At 32.6% G+C, this 22,734-nt stretch overlaps 1 protein-coding gene across 1 annotated transcript in view; it reads right to left on the minus strand.

Moving 5' to 3' along the window:
* Positions 1–1,389: 1,389 nt before the first annotated feature.
* LOC129225909 (disks large-associated protein 5-like) overlaps positions 1,390–22,734 on the minus strand; it is a 39,620-nt gene continuing 18,275 nt past the window's right edge. Inside the window, exons 5-6 of the mRNA XM_054860442.1 lie at positions 16,228–16,660; positions 1,390–1,744 (exon numbers count right to left, since the gene is read on the minus strand). Of these exons, the coding sequence (XP_054716417.1) occupies positions 1,617–1,744; positions 16,228–16,660 (561 nt within the window). The 3' untranslated portion in view covers positions 1,390–1,616. The remainder of the gene's footprint in view (positions 1,745–16,227; positions 16,661–22,734) is intronic.

The following is a 22,734-nucleotide window of genomic DNA, read 5'->3' on the forward strand; positions in this document are numbered from 1 at the left end:
TATCTTTTAAAAAATTACGTGTAAATTTAAATAAAATATCAAGTTCTAAAACTATTACGGAATACATTTTCAGATCAACATTTGCAAACGAATGATAAAAAAATAATATATTTAAAATAAAAAATTTAATATAACCTTGAAAAAATCCATATCTTTCAGTTCTATGTGGGACACTTAAATATTGCAGGAGAGTAAAAAATTATATTTCATGCTAATTACCTACTCTTCCACTGTTTATGTTTTTCAACTTGATAATTCCGTAAAATTTACCTTACATTTTTAAAAATATGTATGGAAAAAATATCAGTTTTTGAAAAAAATTATAAACTTGAGGAAAAGTGGGATACCTGGATATTTTTTAATTTGAATATATATATATATATATATATATATATATATATATATATATATATATATATATATATATATATATATATATATTGGTGTCGCATAATGGGGTACCACGGCAACGTTTTGGAACAGAAATTTTGAGTTTCTAAAGAAAAAGTTTTTTTTTTCTTTTTTAATTTGCCTAGCATTACAAGAGATGGTTCACAAAAAGTCGGCACTGGTTGCCATTGTATAAATTATATGAATTTTTTTTTACAATTGTTTTGAGATAAAAGGAAACATATGAGAGGGTCTGCAACTTGAAAAATTAACTTTCACTTTTTTTTGGGACATCCAAATTCACATACAAACTGTAGGAAGATTGAACAAAAAAAAAAAGGTTTTGATAGATAAATTAGCAGATCTGAAAATGAAATATTACTAAGAATTATCTATTAGTACAACAGGTATACTCTCTTAAACTCAGCTTTATTTAATCCAATTAACTATAAGATCAACACATGTTAAGTGAAATTAATATTCAATTTAAATCTGCAGCAGAATGATGTACGTTAAGGCTAATCTTAAGATCACTTTACAACATTTTACTTAAATAGCTCTAAAAAATTATACAGAATAGATACAGCTAAGTATGATTACATTAGAACTCTTACTCATTATAAGTGCTAATGAGTAAGAGTTCTTGAGACATGTAGGAAGCCTCATGTGCAGGCAATCTGCTCAAAATTCTAACAAACAAAATATCCCAGGGAAGTTAAAAGAAGTGTTAAGATTTTTAAATGTTTCATGCACACACAAAATTAAATTTTTTTTGCTAAAAAAATATTACCGATACACCAAATTTCGAATTTTAAATGTAGTTTACTAACTGCCGCACTCTAAAATAAAAATTTGACATTCATTCGAACATTTTTGTTTCCAAGCTGCAGCCATTTTTTTTTATGTATGAACTTTCTCCCACCAGACCCTAATACATAAATTGATTCAGGATGTAACAGAGGAGACATGTACCACACAAATAACCATCCAATTAAAAAACATTTTATTTATTAAAAATAAGTGAAGTTGAGCTTGAGCAATTATTACAAAAATAATTTTTTTGGAAATATCAAACACAAAAAGTTTTTTCACCGAAAAATTTTAATTATGGAAAATTAAATGTTATTTTTTTACTATATGTGATTTTAAATGACAATGAACAAATTTACAAACATTTAAAAATTAAAACTTCAAAGCTAATATTCAAACAAGTCAAGCAACTATTTTTAATGAGAATTTTTCTCAGCCAACATAGCTCGTGCGACTGATCTTGTAATACACTGCAGCTTCCCGTGGTCTCTCACTTTACTATCCTTTAATATGGATGGAACAGATGGATTTTCTTTATTACCTTCTGAAAAACAAAAATGTTAAAATCTGCTGTATTTTATAGTACAAATACATGTTAAAACATTAATTTATCCATGGAATAGCTGAGATAGCATGCTTCACATAATGTTTTCTAAAAAAAATCTATGCAGGGGAAAAAGGTTCTATTTATATCTTTCCCTCCTCTTGCCCTATACCTGTACACAGCAAAATTAGCCATTTCACAGGGGCTCAACATTAGTACATGCTGCTGCTAATCTAGAACAATAACATTAACTTTTGCCCTTTTTAGCCCAGTCAATAAAGGTTTCGTGTCGCAACTAATTTAGGGAAAGCTAAATTTTTGCAGGTTGTTAGTACATAAAGTATACACTAAAAAAATACAAAGTCCCGACTCCCCCCCTCTTCCTCCCCCCCCCTCCGAAACATTGCCAGAGCAGTACTATGATTATACGCTTTTCATGTTGCAACTACTTAAGAGAAAGCTGAGTTTTGGCAGGATGTTAGTACATAATGTATTCTTTAAAAAAGTACGTAGTCCCGATCCCCAACCCGCTTGCTTTCCTTCCCACCCCCTCTGAAACATTGCAAGAGCAGTACTCGAAAGTTGATCTCTCTGAAAGAAAGATGTCCCTAAAGTCCACTTTTGATTTATCAAAACTTCCACCAACTTCAGACGTCACTCATCAACATCTTTTTAAGGTTTCCACCAAGAGTTTTTAGGGTCAACACCAGCCTCAAACTCGGTTAGGTTTTAAACTTCCCCCAGAAGAGTGGAGTTGGCATTATACTTCATGCATCAGACTGATTAAAAAGTTCATGAAGATTACCTCTGCTTCAAGTGAACTTCTCCAATTAATATCTTGCAATTGAAAACATTATGTGTTTCAAACAGTATCTGTCGTAAAGCTAGGTTCAATTGCACGTTTATGTGTGAACACTGTAGTGGAATGCACTGTAACAATATTTTGGACAAAACCAACAAAATAGTAGAAGATAGCCCCTTATATAAGACTTAAAAAAAGAACCAAAAGTAATATTAAACATTAATAATATCCACTGCGAGAAAATAATCTCAGTTCAAATATACTGTTCCTGATTTATTTAAAGCTTAAATAGTTAGCCAAGCATTAACATTATTTTGTACTCTCACCGACACAGACGAATTATAAACTTTTGTAACAAAAAAGTTGCATTATGGTAGTAAAAACATTAAGTGAACGTCATTACATTGTTGATCCATTTCAAGAAAATTATTATTATCTATAAATTTTGATCAAACATTTCTTTCCAAGATGTAATGATAAAAAGCTATTAATTTGTTGAAGTTACTTTTTGGTTTTTGTTGTGAGTTTTCTGCATATGATTAAGTTGGTAAAATGATGAAACTGAGCCATCTACATAAAAAGTGTATGTTTCAGAATTAGTGTATAACAGTGGTCCCCAACAATGTTTTCTGAAACCAATTTTTAAATATTTGGCTAACAATTTGTAACATTGTCATTAATCGTGCTCTTCGAGTTGTAACATTTCACAAAACAACGGGCAACACAGATCAGCTTCGCGGGCCGGATACAGCACCTGGGCCTTAGGTTAGGCACCACTGGTTTACAATATTGTTAGGAGTGAAATAAAAAATGGAACATTCTGGTAACATTATAAATTTTCAAGCTGTACGTGTATAATCATAGTACTGAACTAATCAGTGTGCAATGTTTCGGAAGGAGGGGGGGGGGTAGCAGCAAGAGAGGATGGGGTAAGGGACTGTCAAGGTTTTAGTGTACACTTTATGTACTAACATTGTGCAAACATTCAGCTTTATCTAAATCAGTTGCGATAAAGAAAAACGTATAATCATTGTACTGCTCTCGATGGTCTAAGTGATTCGGGGAGAGTGGGGATGAAAGCGAGAGGGGTATGGGTCGGGACTTTGTGTTTTTTTAGTGTTTTCTTTATTTACTAACATCCTGCCAAAATTCAGCTTTCTCTTAATTAGTTGCGACACGAAAAGTGTATAATCAGTACTGCTATTGCAATGTTTCGGAGGGGTTGGGGGGAAAGCAAGAAGGGTGAGGGTCAGGGACTTTGTGGTTTTTTAGTGTATTTTTTATGTACTAACATCCTGCCAAAATTCAGCTTCCCCCTAATTAGTTACCACACGAAAAGCGTATAATCATAGTACTGTTCTTGCAGTGTTTCGGAGGGGGTGGGGGTCGGGACTTTGTATTTTTTTAGTGTATACTTTATTTGATAACATCCTGCAAAAAATTCAGCGTTCCCTAAATTAGTTGCGACAAAGCCTATTTTTTTACCTTCATTGACTGGGCTATTTCTCATTCTTTGTAATACCATTTACTTAATTTGACATGGAAAGTACAGAAATCTAACTTTTTATATGAGGCAGTGAGAAGCAAAGGGATTTAAGTGGAAATTTTCAAGTTTTGAGTAAAACACGTTTAAAGATAAGATATGCTGTATAGCCAGGGCCTGACAAACTAAAAGTAAGGTCTTAGGCCCACAATAATTTGGAGGCCCCCAAGATTCTGCAATGGAATGCAATGGTTGATTTACAGATTTGGGGCCAGTCAGAATGAATTTTTGAGGGCCTCTTTGTCTATCACAAAACTATGTTCAAATCAATTATCATATCATGTGCATTTATAAATTTCCTTTGAGGTCCCACATAGTTGTGACAGTCAATTCGTTACTGGCAGTATGAATAAAAATTCTCCTTTAATGGAGATTCTTTCATATTAACAAGCCAAAATTTTTTATTATTATTTAAAAAATACATGTATTTTTCATGTGATGCATAGTTTTTTAAGTAATTTCGGGCCCCAGGTCTAGTTGGTCTAAGTGGTAATCAGACCCTGTGTATAGCAGCACCTACCAGGGCTACCAGTACTATCTCTTGTCCCAAGACAGAGAAGAGGTTCACCTACCAGGACCGTCGCCATAGGGAGGGTGAGGGGGGTGTCTCACCCTCCCAGTGATTTCATCCAGTCGGCAAAATCAGTTCATAAGTCGGCATTTTCAATGTTTCGGAATTTCAAAGTTTTAATTGACAGAAATTAAAAAAAAAAAAGTTATCATATTCATACAAAGTTATACATCTAACCTTTTCATACTTTGCGCAAGAGAAAATAATGAATGGTGTCTCCGTTTACATTCAGTTTTACATTGCTCACACTATGCCGATTGCTTAGTTTGCGACTGCTCATTTTGCCGAGACAATAAGCGTCCACTCAGAAAATTCAGCTAGAGTCGGCATTTTTTCCTTTTCAGTTGATTCTGTATTCTAAATCTTTGAGTAAAGTAGTATGTGGTTTGACCATGTGCACGTTTTCACCTTTTATTGAAAAAAGAAAAACCAAAAAACATGTATATTTTGCGTACTGACGACTATTCATCTCAAAGCCCACCTGAAAGACATAATCAATTCGCCGACTGCTAATTGCACAGTATTCTCAATTTACCGACATTTACTTGAACAAAGTATTATTTTGCCGACACTATATCCAGGGACACCCCAAACTTAAATTCTTGGGGAAAATCCTCAATTTTCCGAATGATAAAATACGGATATGCAATGCACACATGAGAAGGGACATTCAGGAATTTCAAAAAATGCAATAATGTCTTAAAACTTGCCGAATAATCAGACAAATTTGGCCGAATAAGGACTTTTATGGAGGCCACTGGGACCTCCCAATGGGCGCCGCCTTCCTGTACTCAGTCGGCAATTTCAGCTACAATCAGCAATTTTTACTTTTAGAGTGAATTCAAAGTTCACTATATCTTTGATAAAAGTTAAATGGAAGTGCATTTGGATAAATGGAAGTGCACTTTTACATTTTCTCATTTTAACAAATTTACAATGCAAATCATGAGTTCTAATGAGTGTTTATATTGTAAATTTTAAAAAGATAATTCAATCTTAAAATATTATTTAGAAATATCTGCGAAGCTGTATCACACATTAAGATTACCTGTGAGCAGCCGAGATGTAAGATTCAAATATTTTTTTCAAAAATAGTTATTCAATAAACTGTATAGAAACCCACGGAAAGTCTCAGTTTAAAAAACACAACTACATTAAGAAACATGATAGCTTTGGTTAGTGCACAGTGGACACATTTATAAAATTGAATCATCAATAAAAAAAAATCACAGCAAAGTGGAGAAATGCATAGGGTGCCGAAATGATTTTAAAAAATTAAAATAGAGAGAAGGATTTTATTACAACACAAAGTCCCATTGGTATGTATTTTTAAGTGTTTGATTTTGAAACGAACTTCTGAATACACATTCAGCACCGTTTCCCCTTTTTCTAGGCTTACGGGTAAAAACCGAAATAGTATTCTACTCGCAGGTGTTATGCCTATTTGTCAACCACACAAGTTTATTGTGTAACTAAAGCAAGACATTTGTCCGCCAATTGTAACACTCAGAAATGCCGTCGTGGAGACGGCGTGGCGCAATCGCGTGTAGGGGTGACATTAGAAACGTCAGACCTTCAGGGGTCTTTTCTGTTAAAAACCTTTCTCTGGAATCTGGAACTAGGAGCTCGAGGGAAAATTAGAGAAGAGTTGGATCAACTGTAGTTGCGTGCTTAGGACGGTCTGTCCGGCCCCTGCTGTGTGAACTTTCTGCCTGAAGAAGGAAAAAGAAGGTTATTGGCGTTGGAGCCTTTGAAGAGATACAAGTGCATTGAGTTTGTCCGGCTCCCGAGTTTGGCAGAAGATTTGAGTGACTATCCTGCATAGCTATTTTATTCATTATGAATTTCAAAAGAAAAAAAAAAGACTAGTTAAAGTTTTTGAACTTTATTCTCATGAGATCCTTTCCTGGGATACAAGACATGATGAGTTGTTTCAACATGCTCTTGCATGAACCGTGCGACACACTCTTTATTCTCATGATGAATGAACAATAATTCTCATTGTGGCAAGTAAGGAAAAATCTGAAAAAGCATTTTACTTGAATTTGAGAGAAAAGAAAAAAAAAGCTTATTGAAATGCAGCAGAAAAGGTATGATTATTTTAACTAATATTTTCAAAGCATTATTTTAATCTTTCCCCATTTACATAAATATATATATATCTTCCGTTAAATATTGAAAAATAAGAGTTCTAAGTAAGTTGCTGGGATGAAAAATTTTTTGTGAAAAGTTTCAAAAAAGAAAAGAAAAAGAAGGGGGGGGGGGGGAGGGCAAATGAATGTTTTTTTTTTTTTTTAGCTCTAAAATTTCAGAAGAAAATGCAATTTAAAAATATTATTTAGGAACATTCAAACATGTACATCATTAAAATTACCATTTACCAAACCAAAGACAGCTGAAATACGTTTCAAACATTTTTTCAACCAATAGAGAAAAAGAATAGCCAGAGCGTTATAGAATTGCATAACAAGTTTCAATTTAAAAAAAAAAAGATAGGTAAATAAACATGATAGCTTCCTAAGGCACACCCGTGCAAAAATAAGGTAAATACAGTGGTGGACAAAATTATAGACTCAATTTTTTTTTATTTTGTTTCAATTACAACATGACTCAGTTTAAATTATTTTCATTGAAGTAAAGATGAATAGTTGAAGAAATAGTTCTAAAATTAGTAAATTTTATCAGTTAAATTAAAAAATTCATAAAATTGGAAAATTTGCAAATTTAATATTTTGTCATTACATGAAACCTGGACAAAAATATAAACTCAAAGGTAAAAAATCCAGGATTACGAGAAAGTTTCGTTCGAAAATGTTAATTTATTGCCATAGAATGAATAAATGTTGCCATCAGTGATTGCTAAAAGTTTGTTTTTGGAAATTTATGAGAAACATATAAATGCACTGCTGGACAAAATTATAAACTCATTTTTTTGTTCATTTTTTCAATCATAATTTAACTCGGTTAAAAAATTTTTTGTTTCAGTAAAGATAAATAACTCTTTTAGCATGGTAAAGCTGGATTGGCATTTCTTAATGGAAGACAGAACGCTGAAGATTACCAATTAATACTGGAAGATCATCTCTTACCTTTTGCTCATCTGATTCCTGGAGGTAACTGGTCATTTTAGCAAGATAACGCGAGTGTACACACAGCGAAAAGTACAAAAGAATGGTTCAAGCGCTGGGGTATCAAAGTAATCAAATGGCCAGCTCGTAGTCCGGATCTTAATCCGATTGAAAATCTTTGGGGAACCACGGTTCGCAAAGTTTATCATGATCGGCACCAGTACCAAACCACAGGGGAATTAAAAAGGGCAATACTTTCGGCATGCAACCATATGTCACTGCAGCTGTTGGAAACTCTTGTGAAATCTACATGCCAGCCGTATATTCGAGGTAATTCAGAAAACGGGGGGGTGGGGGGGCAGCTCGTTTTTAAAAGTTTGTAGTTTACACTAATGGCTAGATTTAATGCAGTGTTAATTTTTAAAACGTTTCAAATATTGATTTTTTTTTCCGATTTATCCATGTTAATAGCAAAATTACATTTTCCTAAATCTATGCTTTTGTTTTACTGAAGTAATTGCAAATGTAACTTAATTAAACTCGAAAAAAAATTAAAATTTTGTCAGCTTACAATTGTGTTTATGCATTATTGTAAGTTTTTAATTTTGTAATTCAGCATCGGTTCATTTTTGGTTATTAAATGATTAAATATTTGAATAAAATTCTACCAAACTTCAGAGTTTCTTACTTTTGAGTTGATACTTTTGTCCAGGTTTCATGCATTATAAAGATATTAAAGTTGAGATTTTTTTAATTAAATTATTTATTTTATAAAGTTTATGAGTTATACTGAATTTAGGACTATTTATTCAGTTATTTATCTTTACTGGAACAAAAAGTTTTTTAACTGAGTTAAATTATGATTGAAAAAATGAAAAAAAAATGAGTTTATAATTTTGTCCAGCGGTGCATTTATATGTTTCTCATTAATTTCCAAAAACAAAACTTTTAGCAATCACTGATGGCAACATTTATTCATTCTATGGCGTTAAATTAACATTTTGGAACGAAACTTTCTCATATTCCTGAATTTTTTACCTTTGAGTTTATACTTTTGTCCAGGTTTCACGTAATGATAAAATATTAAATTTGCAAATTATCTAATTTTATGAATTTTTTAATTTAATTGATAAGATGTAATAATTTTAGAACTATTTCTTCAACTATTCATTTTTACTTCAATGAAAATAATTTAAACCGAGTCATGTTGTAATCGAAACAAAAGAAAAAAAAATTGAGTCTATACTTTTGTCCACCATTGTATGTTTCAAATAGAGGAAAAGATTCAAAATCTTGTCTAGAAAAGTCACACCAGTAACTCTAATGAGTGTTTAAAAAATGAGTTATAAAAAATTAAAGTAAAATGAAAGTTATCAAGAGATTCAGGATTTCTGATATGTAAAAAAAGGTATCTTATTAGATATCTCTAAAAAATACCACCTGTATTCAAAATGTTAAAACGTTTAACCCTTCCTCAAGTTAAAATATAAAAGCTTTAAATTATCTTAGTCTGTAAGTTCAAAATGTTAACAGATTGTTTTAAGGTTGCATAATTTTGTACTTTAAACAATTAAAAACATTAGAGTGAAAATTGAAAATTTTGTCGTGAAAAACTGAAACAGCTAAAATGTTTTTTAAAAAGAAAATCTAGAGGAGGATCTCCTACCTTTTTTTCTTTTAATAAATAAAATGATTTAGGGAAGTAGCTTAGGAGGGAGGACGGAGGAATTGCAGAACCTAACCATTTCCTTTTATCTTATGGTAATGAAATGCAATCTAAGTTGCGTTTTTAGAAACTTACTGCAGGAGGGTCCTATGAAATCAACGAAGATCGTCTGAAACTTCGTTTTTTGGCATTCAATTTCAGAAAGTTGTCGAAAGAGAGAGCTTCTGAACCTCGTTTACCACAAATGGCCTACAATGGCACTTTAAAGATCTCAATTTTCAAAAAAATTTCGATCGAAATCACTTTGTATCACCTTCTCCTAACATCACCAATAGTCGTTTAACGTTTAAAACTATATGTTTAGAACTACAATTCAAATAACGCTTGGGGAAACACTAGCCGATACTCCTTTCTTAAATCGTGTGGTGTAGCAAAGATTCTATTTCGAAGAGGCCCAGGTTCTTAGGTTCTTACCTCAAGGAGATTATCACATTAATTATTTTTCATTGAATTGCTAAATTGATCTCATTATAGATAATGCTAATTATTTATATCTGCTAATTATTAATTAATAGTTGTTTAAAACACCAATACACTCCTATTTGTTAAGTCTGGGTATTTTAAAAAGTGATAAATAACCTCAAAACTTATGCATGAGTTATATTCTTAACTAGAGGATAGAAATGCTGACATGTTTTCTCCTTCAGTATTTCTGAATATGGTGTTTGGGAGTTGACCTGCTAAGAACATTGTAAACGCTATGGTTGCTAAGTTGGATGAGGGGCAGGAGTGGAAGGTCTTACCTAAAAATGTTTAAAACTTAAGACCCGAAAACCATTTTTGAAAACATTACGGAACTGCTTGGGAATCGGGGGCTCGCCCCCGGAAATCTTCCGAAATTAAAAGCCGAAAAACAAGGTTATAGGCTCTCTTAGAAGCGTTATGCCCTCGGTCCTTCTCCCTGGGCCCCTCCCCTGGCTACGCAGCTACCCAAATCCATCAAAGTTGTCTAGAGAATTTTTTTTTTCAAGACTTAAGTCCTTAACATTTTTCCGGGGGCAGCCCCCAAACATCATTGCAGATCGTGTAAAAATACATTTTTCGAACATCATTTGCAGAAAATTTCCGGGGAGAGTAAATGAAATCCACTCTTTTCCCACAACACTAAAAAATGTCATTCCCCTCTCCTTTCCTTAATATCACCAATAGTGGTCTATGATTGCCTTTCTGGAACTTTAATTTCACGAAATCACCTAGGGAGTGACCCTGAGCCCCAGCGGAACCAAACATGACTTACTATCACCTGTTTAAGTCTTCAGTTTCGAAAAATTTCCTAAGCCTAAACTCCCCCAAACATCGTCAAAGACTCTAAAGTTTCATTTTTAGAATCTTCAGGGGCAGAAATCTCCGAACACCACTTTTTCTAGCTTAACATTACTAGCATGATATAACTCATTTTGCAAACTATTTCTCCCACACAAAGCAATTTCTCTGATTTGTATACTTAAAATCCCTATTTGTGCGCCATGGAAATGTTCAATCAGAATCAATGTACTCAGAGATACCAAAACGAATGATTACCATGAGGGTCCCCCCTCCCCCCCCCCCCAAAAGAAATTATGTACAACATAATTAATTCACCATTATATTACAAAACTTTTTGAGTAGAAAATGTTCTTATGTGTTAAATTTTGTATGGATAAAGTACGTTTTCTTTTTCTTTTTTTCGAATTTCCCCAGAATGTCTCCTCCAAAATTCCTTGTAATTCCTCACTGCCGTTTTCTCTAGCTAATCTGCCACTGTCCACTGGACATCTGTAAATACCTACCCTCAGTGCCGGATTTAAGGGGAGGAGGAGACGGGGGTTGCCAAGGGCGGCGACTTTTAGGAGGCGGCAAAATCACACTATTTTTATGTTTTTTTCGTTGAAACTCAATTTTAAAACTTGAAAGATGGATAAAGGCGGCAGTTTCGATACTTGCCCCGCCTCGGAAAAAAAATGTAGATCCGTCACTGCCTACCCTTTCCCCAAAAGTATTCTTAAATAGCCTAAAACTGTGTTTTTAAAACTTTAATTTCGAAAAACCTTCGGAGAGGGCCCCCGAACCCCCTATTCTTTCCTTCGCGTCAATAAAGATGGCATAAAATCTTTGTTCTTAGAAATTTCTAAGGAAGAACTCCCGAAAACCACCTTTTCTAGAAAAAAGCATATTGACTCCAGCGAAAAAAAGATGAGAATGAATCCACGGTCCTCTTGCTTCTTATATAAACCAAAGCCTAAAACCATGTTTTTAGTATGCCGATTTCAGAAATTTTTCGGAGGACAGCAGTCTATCTTGCCTTTAATCGAAATTAATGTATCCCCTTAGTAGCACTGAAGCACGTCTACAATTGCATGTTCCAGACTGAAATATGTAACGAATTCTGGTCAGAGACCCTGAATTTATATACAGTGGTGGACAAAATTATAGACTCAATTTTTTTTTCTTTTGTTTCAATTATAACATGACTCAGTTTAAATTATTTTCATTGAAGTTAAGATGAATAGTTGAAGAAATAGTTCTAAAATTGGTACATCTTATCACCTAAATTAAAAAATTCATGAAATTAGAAAATTTGCAAATTTAATATTTTATCATTACGTGAAACCTGGACAAAAGTATAAACTCAAAAGTAAAAAATCCAGGATCACGAGAAAGTTTCGTTCGAAAATGTTAATTTAACGCCATAGAATGAATAAGTGTTGCCATCAGTGATTGCTAAAAGTTTTGTTTTTGGAAATTAATGAGAAACATGTAAATGCATCGCTGGACAAAATTATAAACTCATTTTTTTTTTCATTTTATCAATCATAATTTAACTCAGTTAAAAAAAATGTTCCAGTAAAGATAATAATCACTAAAATAATCCTAAATTCAGTATAACTCATAAACTTTATAGAATAAATAATTTCATTATAAAAATTCTCAACTTTTATGTCTTAATAACACATGAAACCTGGACAAAAGTATCAACTCAAAACTAAGAAACTTTGAAGTTTGGTAGAGTTGTATTCAAATACTTAACCAGTTAATATCCAAAAATTAACCAATGCTGAATTACAAAATTACAAACTTACGATACTGCATACACAATTATAAGCTGATAAAATTTTTTGTTTTGAGTTTAATTAATTTACATTTGCAATTACTTTAGTAAAACAAAAGCAAAGATTTAGGAAAATATAATTTTGCTATTAACATGGATAAATTGAAAAAAATTTTTTTGAAAAGTTTTAAAAATTAACACTGCTTTAAATCTAGCCATCAGTGTAAACTACAAACTTTTATAAACGAATTGGGCCACCATTTTTCTGAATTACCTCGAATATGCGGCTGGGAATAGATTTCACAAGAGTCTCCAACAGCTGCAGTGGCATATGGTTCTATACTGAAAGTATTGCCCTTTTATTTCCTCTGCGGTTTGGTACTGGTGCCCATCATGATAAACTTTGCGAAACATGGTCTAACAAAGATTTTCAATCGGATTGAGATCCGGACTACGAGCTGGCCATTTGATAACTTTGATATCCCAGAGCTTGAACCATTCTTTTGTGCTTTTCGCTGTGTGTACACTCGCGGTATCTTGCTGAAATAACCAGTTACTTCTAGGAATCAGATGAGCAAAAGGTAAGAGATGATCGTCCAGTATTAATTGGTAATCTTCAGCGTTCTGTCTTCCATTGAGAAAAGTAAATCCTGCTTTACCATGTTGAGAGAAACCAGCCCAAACCATTACAGAGAATTAAAGAAAAAAATGAGTTTATAATTTTGTCCAGCGGTGCATTTATATGTTTCTCATTAATTTCCAAAAATAAAACTTTTAGCAATCACTGATGGCAACATTTATTCATTCTATGGCGTTAAATTAACATTTTCGAACAAAACTTTCTTGTAATCCTGGATTTTTTACTTTTGAGTTTATACTTTTGTCCAGGTTTCACGTAATGATAAAATATTAAATTTGCAAATTTTCTAATTTCATGAATTTTTTAATTTAGGTGATAAGATGTACTCATTTTAGAACTATTTCTTCAACTATTCATCTTAACTCCAATGAAAATAATTTAAACTGAGTCATGTTATAATTGAAACAAAAGAAAAAAAAATTGAGTCTGTAATTTTGTCCACCACTGTATATATATATATATATTATATATATATATATATGTGTGTGTGTGTGTGTACGTATGTATCTGTCGGGTCGGCAAAATGTTAGGAGTCAGTCGGCAAAATCAGTTTCAACACCCCCCCCAAACGAATGTACCCGGCGACGGCCCTGTCACCTACCATATTTGTAATGGTTATCTCTAAATTTTTAATTTTGTCACTTGCATCCTTTTGCTTCTCACTGCCTCATATGGCTCCTGCGTCTCTTCATTCATATTTAGGGAAATCACAAGCATCAAAAACAATTCTAGCACAAAAACTTCACATCAGTACGACCAATATTCACTTAGATATGAATTGCAGCATTTTGTGACTTAACGCACTAACAACTTAACGCTCATAGTGTTCAGGGGCCACATAGCAGCTTAATTAATTTGATTTTTCCCCTTCAAATTGTAGGAATTTTTGTAGTAAGTTCTTACTACTTTTTTGCTCTAATAATTATTGTAATCAGGGTTTTTCTGGTAGGGCGATATGTTACCCTCTCATTTTCAGTACAGTCCCTTAGAATTTTGAACTACAATATCTTGGTGAATGTTTGTCATACAGAAGTCAATATTTTCTATTTGAATGGTTTCTTGATGCTTGAGGTTTCCCTAAACATGAATGGGGGCATGGTGACATATAAGGACCATATAAAATGTTAGGTTTTGTGTTATTTCACAATATAGTATTTTATTTCGCTTCAAACTTTCAATGTCTTAACTCAGCATCTCATTTTGACCATTTTTGCAATTGGAAAGATGTACCTAGAACTAATGGTTGCGAAACTAGAGGTCTTTTCTAAAGGCCTTCATATCTATTATTATATTTTAAAAAATAATATATGTTGCACCTAAATTCTAGTTAAACTGTTCTGTGATCAAGTATTTGATCATATATTTTGATTTTAATCAGCAACTGCAGAAAAATGCTTTTGATATTTTAAGTAATACTTCACATGATGTATTTGCAGTAAAAAACTATTATTATATGCTTTTTCAAGTACAGCTCTAGCTACAATGCGATTCAACTTACATGAAATGGTTGTAATGCGAATTTTTTCCGAGTAATGAATTTTAGAGGTAACGCAAATTCCTCGTCCACAATATAGGAATTTTTTTGGAAGGAAGTATCAGCTTTGTTATTGACTACTAAATATTGATTTTGTGACTGTTATTACATCACTGACAGCAAAAGTTCTCACATCAAACTAGTCTCATCGCATTGTCAGTGCATCAAATAACCACTAAGCATCTTTCATTTATTTTAGTTTTTTTCAATCTAAATATTAAAGTTGATGAAATGTAATGGCACCTTAGTGCAGTTTATCTAAAGACCAAAAAAAAAAGTAAAAAAGGTTAAGATTTTCGATATGCTTCAACAACTACAAAACGTCGTCGTTGCACGACATAAAGTATATGAGTGAATCTTCCATACATACAATTAAAAGTCAAAACAAAAAGAGTTCAGAACTTAGTTTCAATATTGAAGCTTGCAGAGTCTAAGCAAAGTAAATAGTACGAAAATGGAAGCTGCTCTTGTATTGTAGATTAAAGAGATCAGAAAGAGATGATGAGCTGTTGATGCCTCAAATGGAAATGTTGTAAAAGAAAAGGTGAAGCAAACGATTTAAAAATGTGTTAGATAAGAATAACGATCTGATCACGGAGTAAAAACCACCATTTTACTACTCATAAATATTATCACTGTATTTACTGTACAGCACTATAATAGTGCAGCATTTTATTATTACTACATACTGAGTTTGTACCATGCTTTATTTTATGTCTTTCCCTCCCATCAGGCATTTATTTTGTGCATCTTAGAGTATTTTATGTTGAATAAAACAGCTTTTTTTAATCTTTTAAATACAGTAAAAGTTCTGTTCTTCATGTAAGAAACTAATGTATGGTTGAGGAATGCTTGAAAGCAGTTTAATGGGTGTTTACAAATGTCTAAAAAATTTCATATGTTCCTAAACAATTTGAAAAACAAATTTTTCCACAACGCGAAATTCCGACTTATGCGAGCAGTCTTGGAACACATCCCTCACGTAAGTCGGGATTCAACTGTACTACCATTGTAAAAAAAGAAAAAAATATATATATAAAAAAAATTAATTTGAATGTTGACATCTTAAATTCAAATTATATTTTTCGCAATCACGAGTGTGTGTATGTAGGCGTGTTTGTGTGTGGGGTATGTGTTTGTGTGTAGGGGTTATGTGTATGTGTGTAGGCATATGTGTTTGTGTCTGTGTGCAGGCATGAATGTGTGGGTAGTTGTGTGTATGTTTTTGTGCGTGTATGTGTGGGTGTCTGTATGTGCTTGTATGTGTGTGTAGTTGTGTATGTATGCGCGTGTGTAGGACATGGATGCAATCTGGAGACGGCTTTCACTATAGGAGCAGCATCGTGAGGAGCCCGTCGACAGTGATGGTGCGGAGGGTGGTGGTGGGAAAAATCAAAAGACGCCAAAAACAGTTAAATGAGAACAATAAGCAATCGTGATTGCTCAATAAAAATAGAAATGAAATAAAAAAATAGCCAGTGAAGTTAATTATTAAGAGGACACAATAAGATAAAAAACTTTTAAGGTACTAAGAATATTTGGAGCATATATATACATGACACATTACTTACCTGTTACCTTTGTACTTCCTTTTGACCTTGGTACAGATAATTTATTTTCCTTTCCAAAAATATCAATTTTATTATCTTTAGTAGATTTCTTACTAGTTCTTACAGAGTTCTTGATATTTGCCTCTTTCAAAGTATTCAAAATATCTTCAGGTTTAGAAATTTCTTTTTCGGAACACAGCTTGCTACTTTCTTTGTTCTCGGATTCAAGGACTTGAGGAATATTTAAAGTTGAATTTTCATTTGAAACAACCGCATTTGTATGATGATGCTGATTGGGAGGCTGTGCAATTTCAACAACAAATTCACTTTTATTCTGGTTCAAAAGTTGCTGCTGTCTCATTTTCTGTTTTGCTTCAGCTATTCGTTGCCGTGCAGCACTGGCAAGGGACTTGGAAACCGCTACTCGCTTCATATTTATAGGACGGACTAATTTCTAAAAATAAAAATGCAAAATTATTTTCCAATCATTATGGTTGGTAATAAAGTAATAGCTACAAGCAGCAAAATAAGTCAAACTGTAAGGACAATGCTAAAATATTCGCTCTAACAGAACCACCATACATATTTCAAAGAATTGTTCATTTCTTTTCAGTATAACACTATACAAACTAAAAGTATTGGAACATTTTCAAAAATTCATTTTTAAAAATATCTCGAGAACTAAAAGACCAATATTTCTGAAGTTTGAAAAAAGGAATGCTTTGCCAGAGATTTTAACATAAATTAAACACATTGAAAAAACAAACCTCCATTGTAGATTTAGTCAATGCCTGCACCAAAATAAATATTTTAAAAAAGTAAACAATTAAAATAATAATAATAATAATTAAGAAATGGATTTAAATCATAAAAAGTTGCAGGAAAAAAATAGCAAAATCTGAATAAAATGGAAAAAAAAAAAAAAAAAGATGATTTTTCCTTATTTTCTTTTAGCTAAAATGTTTTCTTTTTAGTTGAGACTTCAGAATTCTTGCATTTTAAAAGTTTGTTTTTGTTTAAACAATTTTCACTGAAATTGTTATTTTTATAATAAAACTTAAGTGAAAATTGCCCTAGCATTTCCTGATCAATTAAACTCCCTGATCTCCTGGTTCTGTCGCCACCCGGATTGGGAGTCGAGATTTAGAAAAAAAAGGACACAATTTGTACAAAATTTTAGAACAATGAATAACAAATATCAACAAACGCCACTATTTTGAGCATATGCTTCATTTATGTCAACTTTGTTAGGGATCTGCATCCCCCTCTCTGAAAAAAAAAAAAATGCTGGGTTTTAATTTCTTTAAACGAAAATCAGAATCGATTCCTAAGTTTGTATTATCATAACATGTTTGTACATTGTGAACAGTTAGTTCCCTTTTTTACTTTTTTTTATTAGGAAAAAAAATTACACATGAAGAGATGAAAGTCTGGCTTTGCGAAATAGAAGTTCTTGGGCTTAAACTAAGGCTAACAATCACTAGTTTTGCACCCCAGCTGTGGTGCCTATCCAAGTTCAAATTTTATGAAATATTGTCATGGGGTGGTACATAAATACCCCCCCCCCCCGAGATTTAACATCTTGTAAAAATGAATCTAAAAACATAAAATAAATCACTCAGAATAAAAAATAAAACAAGTGAGCCGCTCAGGAGCCAATGTGGTTAAGTCCATTTTTTGATATTTTCTGATTTTTGGAAATTTTGACGAAATAAATAATAATTTACTTAGTTATTAAAGGATTTATTTCTTGGTTACTTTTTTCTAGGTTAGACAGCCCTTTTTTTAATAGCTTCTGAATATATTGTATAATAATTTCTGAAGCCATTGTGAATAAGTCCACCTTTTATCAATATTTTTTTACATAAACTTTGAAATAAAAATTAAATTCTTCTTCTTCTTTCGATATTTGTTGGCAACACTGAAAAACAAGAAATTCATAGTACAAGAAGTCATAATCCCAGACGCAGATACTTAAATTCAGATCTTTCTATTGCAAAAATGTATAACCTGTATGTCAAACAATGTAATGAAGAGCAAATTGTACAAGTAAAGGAAAAGTTTTATTACCATATATTTTCGACAAAATTTAACTTACATTTTAAGCAACCTTCAAAAGATACTTGTGCAAAACCTGATTATTTGGTAATAAAAAAACAATCTACAATACATGAAGACAAAAATGCAGCTGAAGTTGAACATGACGAACACTTGCGAAATGCAGAAATTGCCCGTAATAGTATGGCTAATGTTCGACTAAGAACTTGAGACAAAATATACGTGTTTAGTTTTGATTTAGAAAAAGCATTACCGTTTCTGAAACTATCCACACCAGTGGCTTATAACAAGAGAAATTTTATATGTATACAATCTTGGTCGCCATGATTTAAAGGCTAACGAGGGCTACATGTATGTTTGGCCTATAACCCAAGCATTGCGGGTTCACAAGAAGTGTCATCGTGTTTAACTAAACACATTAAATTGTACGCAAAGGATTTTCACAAAATTATAATGTATTCAGATTCATGTTCAGGACAGAATCTTAATATATAAAAATCAATGTCCTGAGATAACATACATATATATTATATATATATCAACGCACAGCCAATACCGCTGAAGCCTCAGACTTGAAATTTGGCAGGCATGTCCACATGATTACGAAAGTATCCACTAAGAAAGGATTTTTAGAAATATCAATAAGTTCGGGAGAAATTAATTAAAACCCTTTACTATCTGTGAAATTAAAACCTGTCATTGAAATTTAAATCCATTATTTTCAGAGGCTTTCCTCCATTCAAATCAGTACTTCATCTCAACTTTTGGTAGATAGCGAATTTTGAATTTGATATTGTTTTTGTTTCTCACGTGACTCTTCGAGGCTTTTCTCAAGTCAAATAATAATGTTTCCGTCTTTTGCTTTTATTTTTTCAAAACTAGAAACGAAGTTTTTAAGAACATTATCACAGGCAGACTATCCTTTTGAATTTAGAAGAGTGCAGTTTCTTGTAAAAGTTTGCTTTGCAATAACCATTAATAAGTCACAAGGACAGACATTAAAAGTAGCAGGGACTGATTTAAGAGAAGACTTTTTTTCACACGGCCAATGTTATGTAGCTTGCTCCGAAGTCAGTTCATCAAGCAGCTTAATAACTTTAGCACCAGAAAAAAAACTAAAAATGTTGTATACAAAGAAGTTCTTGCTTAAACATAGGTATAACAATAAAATGTAGATGGCCTGTGTTTGCAAAGATAATCAGTACTTTAAAAGGATCGTTAATAACAGTTAAAGATCGGTTAAGGACAAGGGCATATATATAAGGAGTCCAGGGGCCCCGGGATCCTCCCAAAATTAGAGAAAATTATAGGTAATAAGTAATTATTACAGGGGATTTTCGAAACTAGGTGCACCAAGCACTGTTAACCCCTGCTAATTCCATTACCCGAGCAATGCCGGGTACGGGAATGCTAGTTGAAATATAAAAACTGTTAAGTTTACTGAAATTGGTTCAGAGTGAAGATATAAAAGCTGAATCAATTGAGCTTAAATTTTTACTTTCTTCTATATCTAATATATAGAAGAAAGTATTGGATTCGTGCAAATTTTCGAATTTCGAATTTTGACGGATTCGAACGTTTTGAGGTGTGCTGAGTTCATTTCGACTATTTTTGGAAAATGTCTGTCTGTCTGTGTGTGTGTATGTATGTGTGTGTGTATGTATGTGTGTGTGTATGTATGTGTGTCACGTCTGTGTGTGACCAGTTTTTTGTGGCCGCTCTACAGCAAAAACTACCGCATGAAATCGAACGAAATTTGGTACACATATGTGCCCGTATGTGAACTTGTGCCCATTAGTTTTTGGCGCGAATTCCTCCAAGGGGGGTGGAGCAATGGGACGTTTTTTGAGTTACGCGTGCTTGCTATTCCTCAGGAAGTAACTGGCGGAATCAAACAAAATTTGGTCCATATGTTGCCATTAACAGGAGCAGGTGCTGATTCAATTTTGGTGTCAATAACTCAAAGGGGGGTTGAGCTATAGAACGTTTTTTGTCGTCAATTGTGACTGCTGTATCTCAAGAAATAACGAACGGAATCAAACAAAAAATTTTTGACAAGTAGCCCTTAGTGGGTATAAGAGCTGATTTTATTTTGGTGTCAACAGCTAAAAAGGGGGTAGCGCAATCGCCCGTTCTTTTTTTCCATTGTGAGTGCCCTATCTCAAGAAGTAATGCTACGTTCTGGTTGAAATTTGGAATATATGTGAATCCATACGTAAACAGGCTTTGGTTCAATTTTGACTCCAATCGCTCCAAGAGGTGTTGATTTTTTTTTTTTTTTTTGCGAATAAAAATAGTTTTATTAATGCAACAATAAGAAAGATAAATCGTAATAGATTGTCGTCTGCGTATTTCTCGTGATTTTAATTGTATGGAAATGATCGGAAATATTATCTCAATGATTTAAAATTTTTAACTGTTGCCACTAATGTTTGTTAATAAATAAAATATTTGTAATTAATTCAAGTAAGGCTTTTAAAGTAACTTTCAATTTTCGCTCTTTGTTTTGTTTTTACAATAATTCAGACATTGGGATGGTCGTCAAGTTTTTGCATGTGTAATTTTGTTTATGTTAGGAATATTGCTTCCTCGTCAAGCATGGGGAGGGATCAGAAAAAGGAAAAATATAGAAGAAAGTTTCGTGATGGCCACAACATACTAGTTATTAAGTGGGCACAGTTATTTGCCCAATGATACTGATTTTGCAGTTGTAGGAGCTTATGCAAAAAAAAAATCCGTACATTTATAACCTAGTGACTGGTATCATATAATACAAAGTAGTAAAAGATACAAAATAGAACCCTTTCAGAGTTGTCAAAATGAATCAACAAAAATTTCTTTCCGCAAAACCATTGGAAGAAGCTGTTACCAACAGAAAAAAATCAACAAGTGGACTAATAGTCAATTAGCTTAACATGAGATGGATAAAATTGGAAAGGTCAAACCCAAGCAGCCTTAAGTTCAAACATAATTTTGATGAGGATGATACCTTTCATGTAATTGATATAAAAATAAAAGAAAAATTGATAGGCCAGTAAATTTAAAAAATATAACTCAACCTATATTATATCCTAATGGCAGAACAATTTCAAGAGAAACAAAAAAGACATCATGTGTTTATTAAAGTATATCCCTCCAATTAAACACGACTTTTACGGGACATTAAGGACAACACATGGAGATCAAGATTTACATTTAAATAACTCGGGAGAAGATGGTGTTTGTTGCGATGAATAAACATAAAACTTATGGCAATAAATGCTATTTTATTATTTTTACATAAATTTCTTATCTTTTTCAGCTGCTAAAAGGTATAAGTCCTAAAATTTTTAAGATGCTGTCATTATTTCAATAAATACTTACGTTTTTATTTACACATCCTGTACATATCTTGATTTTTTGCAGAGTTTACACCTCGAAAAAAGATTTTATATGCTTTTCTAATTAAATTAATAAACCAAGAATTTTAAAAACTAATGTATCAAAAAACAGTAATTTTCTCAATTTTTGTGTTTTGGACTTAACCACATTGGCTTCTGAGCGGCTCAAGTAATTTCAAAAAAAAAAAAAAAAAAAAAGCCTTTCTAGTAGGTGATAATGAAATGGGGAAACACTTCTCTTGCATCCAATAACTCTTGAGGGTACACTTGAAATATGAACAGAACAAAATATTGTTTTCAGAGCATTTCATGGTATTTGCAACATAAGGGTGTCCGTAACAAAATTTGTTAAAAGTTTTTAATTTTTATGTACATAGAATAAGCACATTCTAAAAGGCATGAATGTCATTCCTTTTTTCATCATATTATGCATGCACGTAATTGCACTCAAAACATATAGCTAATAATTTTAATCAAAAAATATGGTTTGTTAAAATGATCATAGCGTCCATAATAATAATTTGAAGAGTTTCGTCAAAATTTTTGTATCAATAAATTGTATCAATGTATTTTGTATCAATAAACTGAACATTTTCAAATGTTACCTATAGTGTAACAAAAGTCTAAAATAAAGTTTTATGATGGCTAAAATTTGTTATTTTTTAGGTACAGATGTGATATACCCCCCCCCCCCCCCCATTCGGCGACATCCAATTTTTTGCACAAAACTGAAATATTTTCCTCGCCAGTGAGGCGATATTTTTTTAAGCATGGCATACCTGGTGAAACTAACCTGTGTTTGGCAACCCAAAGGCAATCTTAGATCTGTTCAAACTTGTTTATTTGGATTGTTTACTCGGTTTCACGCAGGAGAGAGATGCGTGTTGTTTCGTGCAATATACCTTACGGGAAAGCTTATTTTGTGTTAGTTTAAATTCAGTAGTTATGTTTTTAAGTAAAAACATTAGAAAATGCCAGTTTCTTCAGACTTGAACGTTAATTAAAAGTTAACTCCAACATGGTGTGTATCTGTAACATGCCAGTCATATGATGTATTGTTTTAGACTGAGTGTGAGGATTTATACCATAA

The sequence above is a fragment of the Uloborus diversus genome, chromosome 7, assembly GCF_026930045.1.
Source record: "Uloborus diversus isolate 005 chromosome 7, Udiv.v.3.1, whole genome shotgun sequence".
Taxonomy (NCBI): domain Eukaryota; kingdom Metazoa; phylum Arthropoda; class Arachnida; order Araneae; family Uloboridae; genus Uloborus; species Uloborus diversus.